This window comes from Morone saxatilis, unplaced genomic scaffold (assembly GCF_004916995.1).
Source record: "Morone saxatilis isolate NCDOM2014 unplaced genomic scaffold, NCSU_SB_2.0 Contig3, whole genome shotgun sequence".
Lineage (NCBI taxonomy): Eukaryota > Metazoa > Chordata > Actinopteri > Moronidae > Morone > Morone saxatilis.
The window spans coordinates 23,587,095-23,593,907 of record NW_023339873.1 but is presented as its reverse complement, the minus strand read 5'-3'; the positions used below and the strand labels follow the sequence as shown (position 1 = coordinate 23,593,907).

General features: G+C 38.0%; 1 protein-coding gene across 1 annotated transcript in view; it reads left to right on the top strand.

The window, feature by feature from the left end:
* The window catches only part of LOC118336707 (transcription regulator protein BACH2-like), a 20,006-nt gene extending 13,256 nt beyond the window's left edge, over positions 1 to 6,750 (top strand). The window contains exons 3-4 of the mRNA XM_035673385.1: positions 3,478 to 3,684; positions 4,186 to 6,750. Of these exons, the coding sequence (XP_035529278.1) occupies positions 3,478 to 3,684; positions 4,186 to 4,626 (648 nt within the window). The 3' untranslated portion in view covers positions 4,627 to 6,750. The remainder of the gene's footprint in view (positions 1 to 3,477; positions 3,685 to 4,185) is intronic.
* The last annotated feature ends 63 nt before the right edge of the window (positions 6,751 to 6,813 follow it).

Sequence of the window (6,813 nt, the reverse complement as noted above, 5' to 3'; positions counted from 1 at the left end):
ACTCTGACTGGCACCCCAACATTACATCTAGTCAACCCGCCACAACATGGAACATGAAAAACCTAGTTGTTCATATCCCTGTATCCAGTACATGTACATAACCGAATCTAGGTCTGATGGTGTCTTGATTTCTCACCATCTCAGCCACAATGTTCAGAAACGTGGTGGTGTTTACATGCCACAGTATCCTAGTTTCTCTCGGTAGCAAATCCAGGTTTCTCAAAACTGGGATAAAGTCTAATATTCCAGATGATAGCCAGGATACTAGTGCGTAAAAACACTCATAGACCACGTTAACATGCACATTATTACCCTGGTTTTGAGCCATTAACATGAGAACAAGAAACCTAGGTAACTAGAATCCAGGTTTCTTATCATGTGTGCACTTTTGTCTTGATTTCCTAGTTACTTATTTTTCTAACAAATGTATAACAATGTATTTACACACTACGGTATCCTGATTTATCCAGATAGCATACCCAGGTTTCTCAAGGCTGTATCCAGGTTTCTGAAAGCAGGATGAGATGTTTACAACACATACTCCAAAGACCTGATCTTAACCAGGATTGTCATGCGCATGTAATCGTACTAGACTGATCATAGACTCAAGTGCAGTTCCATCATGTGGCCCCAATTCTCCTCTGTGGGTTTGGGTGTAGTGTAGGATCGTTATTGCAGTAAATTGTGTCAGCAGTTATTTTAGATTTATTACTTAAGTAATTATTCTTTTGAGATTCTGACTATATCAATGTTGATACAAAAACATTAAACTAGTTAATTTTTTCAAACACCAGCAAGTGATGGAAAGAGCGTCTCAAAGGGTACACACAGTGTTAAAAATGGAAACCAGAACACCAGAGAGAGAGAGATTGGTGAGGGGATTTATGACCATCTAAGGCTCACTTTGTCATTTCAACCTTATTATGTGACTGCTGAGAGTCATGGAGCTATATATAGATGTCTATAGAGTAAAGGACAGGCAGCACCTAAACACACACACACACACACACACACACACACACACCCTCTCTCGCCTCTCTCTTCCCTTTCCTGTGTTGTCAGAGCAGTGAATGATGTCATCGTTGTATACTGGCAGCACTGTGCTGAACACTGCTGCTATAAAGAAAACAATATGGGCTGCTCTGGTGTACACTACTGCAGTGGAACATAGAGTAAACGTGTACACATGATCGATAGAGGGATAAATGAATGCATTGATAAGAGAGAGTAAAGAAATGTTCTAACTAATTCATTAACTAGAGTGAACATGAATAGATACATACAAAATGATTTAAAATATCAATATATTCTTGCATAGGAAATTGCATAAAAATACAAAGAATAAAAAACCCATTAAACAAACAACAAACTAAATCAAATGGATTCCTATCAGCAAAGAAAGAAATAATAAGTAAGTTGAAATTTTGCTCAATTAGGACCAAAATAAGCTAGTGACTGTGAAACAAAGAAACAAACTCATCCTGTGTTCTCTTTGTGCTGGAGCTGCTGGGATCAATGAGCAGCTTAACACTGGCACCTGGTGGATTTTACACCACATTGCTCTCCATCGGACAACTTGGAACTAATGTTAAATGCTACTCATATTTTACTGAATGCCAGTTGTGTCATACTCACATTCTTTACCTCACAAAAAGTAGCAATTAAAAATGATTCCATTACAAGTAAGCTTACTCCAGTGAACATACTTTCAGCAAAATTTACTTAAACGATTGAAAAGTAAAAAGTAGTCATTGTGCAGCAGAATGACTCCTGTCTTTGTTGTATTGCTGTGTATTATTTTATTGCATTATTATAACTGCTGCATGAATGTGTGAGCAATATTTTAATGTTGATCGAAGAGCGTTGCTTTGGTTTCAGAAGTGAATACATACATTGAATAATGTAAAAATGCTACTTATATTCATTATCTGTATTTATAGTTTATACAGTTATACCAGTCTACCACAATTTGACTATATCATCATTTGTAATGATATAAATTTTTCACATTCGACCATACCGTTGCATAGCTGGAACAACTGCTATAACTCATTTGTGTCTTACTTGTGCAACAGAACATTTGAGAAGTATCTACTTTGAGGATTTTAGGTGAGTTTATAGTGTTTTTACAGCTATTTAAAAATATTTTTTATTTTGAAAAGGAAGCGATGTTAAAGTGTTTGCTGTGTCTTTTTTATTTTTAACTTCCCTTTTTACTGCAGTTTACGCAAAGAAATGGTTTACATTCATATTCCTTCATATATAACATCATTTTGTGGAGCAAAGAAAACCCTACAGAAATCAAAGCCTTTAGGTTATACATGATACATTAGAATACTTTTATATTGTATGCACTCCTGACAGTAGAGTAAGCCACTAAAAACCCATAAAAATTATAAAAGTTATGTAATTAATAAATACAATACCGTAATATACCGTGAAACCACCAGAATAAAAAACTAAAAAGTACAGTAATACAAATTCATACTGCCCAGCACTATAATTTATTGGGCTTTAAATATGGTTGTTTATTTAAATAAGTGCTTCTTAGAAATAACTTGTAGACTACCATTTTTTTATCCAATAACCGGCTTAATATTAAAATTAGGTACATAATGATGTATCTTGCATCTTTATAACAAAGAGCACTGCCCTTTTACACATTTTCAACTATGAGTCAAAAAAGAGATTAAAATATTTATTTATCAAAAAGATGTGTAGAGGTAGTGGCAGTACTTCTTCAGCCCAGAGTCTGTAGCTGTTTGTCTGCATATGGAGTAACAAGCTCCACCAGTCACAGGGTCTGTATGTGCGAGTAGTCAAATACTGCCACAGTTCCCATTAAGACTGCAAGCATATGGAACATTATCAGAGCTCCCTGGGACACACTTGTACATGTAGAAATCTCATGCCTTGTGCAAATACATGGCTCAATGGAGCTTTGTTTTGTTGATTTGATTTGATTTTCACATTATTAATGAAGTAGGATCAAACATACATTATTGCAGTCAGATGAATGAAAAACAAACACATTTAGGAACTAAAGGACTAATGGAATTAAATTAAATGATCTACTACAATGGAGTTTACTGTAAATAAAAGAGAAATAACGTCATATAATATAGTCTATTCTGCTTCAGTCTAATCACTCTCAGCAAGAACAATAGATATCAAGTGATTCAAGTGGTTCTACCATAGTTAAGTAATGTTTTGACATAAATAATAATATTCAGCCAGAATCTAACAGTTCATAAACTTCTTCATGTCTTTTGATTACTGTTGGTTATTAAACCAGCCTAAAGGTGCATTCACACACATTGAATTGTGGGGTACTTTCAGCCACAGTACTAGGAGAAGATTTTTTTATTAACTCTCTCTTTCTCTCATCTGCATTTTGGCTGCCGGACAGTCAGAGTCACTGTTAGAGATAGCTGACCAAATCAAACTGAAACTATTGGTCCTTGTGGTTCTTTTTAGGTAAAGCTGCCCTTCCCCGTGGACCACATCACCAACCTGCCACGCAACGACTTCCAGATCCTCATCAAAATGCACAAGCTGACCTCAGAGCAGCTGGAGTTCATCCATGACATCCGCCGCCGCAGCAAAAACCGCATCGCCGCCCAACGCTGCCGCAAGAGGAAGCTGGACTGCATCCAGAACCTGGAAGGCGAGATCCGCAAACTGGTATGATCGTACAACAAACACACACCTTAGACACACACACTCACAAGGCAACCTACAGGGTCTCAAAGGTACTAGACAGAAACAGATAAAATATGGTAACAGGTCTTAATCTTAAACTAATCAGGTTGCTGTATGGCTAATAGAGTGCTACACTACTGGAGAACTGCTCCTCAAAATAAAATACCTTTTATTGTCATGGCATGACTCCAACAGCATTAGGCCTTTGTCAGAGACAAAAAGGTTTTGACCTAAAAACAAACACAGATGTGTTTCGGGATCAAGCCTCCGTTAGGGAGTCCGAAACACAGAGTTAGTTTTTAGGTTTAACTGGATCGTGCAGTAAGAATAAAGGCATTTCAATTGTTGAAAATAATAATTCCTTTGAGTTTTCTTGTGATTTTTGTGAAACAGCTGATGTCTTGGTATACCTGATGAAGTACTCACTGATGAGTATTTCTGTCATGCTGACCTGATGACGCTGTGTCTTATGAACTCTTGAAGGTGTGCGAGAAGGAGAAGCTGCTGAGCGAGCGCAACCAGCTGAAGGTCTGTATGTCTGAGCTGTGGCAGAACCTCTCCTTTCTCTCCCAGCAAGTGTGCAGGGAGGTACAGGGCACCCAGCCGCCTCCCGTCTCCGCCAGCATCGACCTGACGTCCAACCCACCGTCGCCTTCCTCTGACGAGGGCTCGTTCCAACCCAGGTCGCCTGTGTCGCAACAGAGTGATGCCGCATGTCTGTCTGACGTGGGTCCCAGTCAAAGAGGACTGGAGGATAGGCAGCCTGGGGTGGAGGTGTCAGGTCTGGGACAGGAGAACCCAGAGTGTCCACTGGTGCTTGGATCCACTGAGGAAGTATGTAGCCCCACTGTAACAGTGGATTTCTGTCAGGAAATGACTGAGAAATGCACAACAGAGGAACAGGAGAGACAGGAGTATACATAGAGTCTGGAGGGTCGGTGACACACTCATACTTGTCTATACCTAAAAAAAGTATTTTCTTCTTTTTTGTAATAGATGACACAAGTTGTCTTATCAGCAATACTGTTCAACAGGTATTTTTGGACTGGTGATAAAACAAAAGCACTGGCAGCTTTCTCTCTCTCTTTCTCTCTTCTTTCTGTCTCATCCTGACCTTTTCTTCCTGTCAGCTTCCCTCCCACTCTTGTGCATCATGGGAGGTTAAACTCAGGAATTCCTCAGAATGTTCACTATTGTCCCTGTTAACATGTACATACACTTTACTTTACAGTCTTGTCAAATCTTGACAATTACTTAAATACATACCGTCAATTATTCATACTTGACCTCTAATTTTAAACATCTGTCACTTGTGGTTCACCAAAGCAATAGTTCAACAGAGTGAGAGTGAGATGGTCAGTTTGTTATCAATGTCATGTCTGTTTTGTACAGAGCTGGAGTCAGGACGTAGTTAGCCTAGCTTAGCATAAAGATTTGAGGCAGGGGAAATAACTCGCCTAGCTGCATTCAAAAGGAAAACACATGCTTATTATATCTATAACAAGTCTATGGCAGACCTATAAATATAATAATGTGTGTTTTTAGAGCATAGACTGTATATAAAGACGAGGGAGTAAGTGAGGAGGCAAAGCCAAAGTATTCCGAATATGGTCACTGCCATCTTACGCTGGTGTCATAATTTGGAGCCAGAGACTGTGCAGCAGTAAACAGGGTTGGAGCCGTGGTTTTTATAGCATCAAATAACTTATTACAACCAAAATGATCCGAAAAATGAACACTTGAACATACATCAGCGTCATAAGAACTAGCTCAAATGACATGAAACCAGAGCTAGATACAGGTCCAGGTTTTGTTTTGTTTTTTTGTTTTTTTCAAACCTGTCAAACACACTGTGACAGAAATGCTGCATTTAGGCAAAGTCAGCAGAATTGGAAGAATAGAAAAAAACTGTTCAGGCATTATTCCAAGATGTATAGTCACACTTTTTAACTAGCTTAAATTAGCTACTTTTGTTGTGTTCTATGTGTGTAGTGGTTAGATCCCTTTAAGTTAGCTACATTAATTATATTTGTTTTAATCATGATTTATGATTTTTTTTAATATTAGATGTAACATCCAGCAATGGTGGCTTTGCTGTCATTTTGCAACCTATATCATACATATAACATCACATTACATTGCTGTTTGTGTACAGGTAAAGGAGATACTTGTTAATTAGTGCACTCTAGAGTAGGCTGCTTCACCGTGCTTCCACTCTGCATGCTAACCACGTCCCAACTCCAGCTCTGTATTTAAGACACAGTTAGAGATCGATATCCATCGATTAACCTCACTCTAAGAAGGAATACAAATAAGTATATTTACCAAAATGTTGAACAAATCTTTTAAATTACTCACACTATGCTACAACATCAAACATAGACCTTTTGCCACAACACTGAGCATTTTGAGTGATCCCATAATTGTTGAGTGACACAGGACTTTAAAGTAAAATGTTACCAAAGGTGTGTATTTTTAAAATGTTACATTAGATGAAATGGTCAAATGAACTCACGTTATGCAAAGCTGCTTTTGTCAAGCTTCACGTTTACTTTTTGTTGTACTCAGATGGACGTTTCTACACATTTCTCCCTTGTTTCAAATCCGCGCTAGGAGACAGAGCTACATTACAAAGTCCAAGCACTGCCCAGCTCCTCCAAGAAGTGACGCCTGGCATTGAATATAGATGAACGCATTGTGACGTTGGCACTTAAAACAAGCCCCCAAGCCAATCACTTGGTGTTCAGATAGATTAAAGGACCGTACCAGTGTCGATTTATATTTCGGCCGACAATTTTCCAAAGAATGCTTTAGTGTTTCTCAGTTGATTTCATTCACATCTGCTCTGTATGAAAATCAACAGAATATGCAGAATAGTTAAAGTTGCTTGAGTTTTCATATAAAAATTACATAATTCCTGATTTTGTTGCTGTCAAAATTACACAGTCAAACTGGGTGATGCTTTATTTTACAGGTTCCTAGATTCACAATGATTCCCTAACTAAAAACTGTAAGGTACCTGGAATAATAATTGTAGGGAAAATGAAAATAGAGCCTAATTGGTACACTTTCTTTTGAATGTCCAGTGTGTAACATTTAGGTGAATCTATT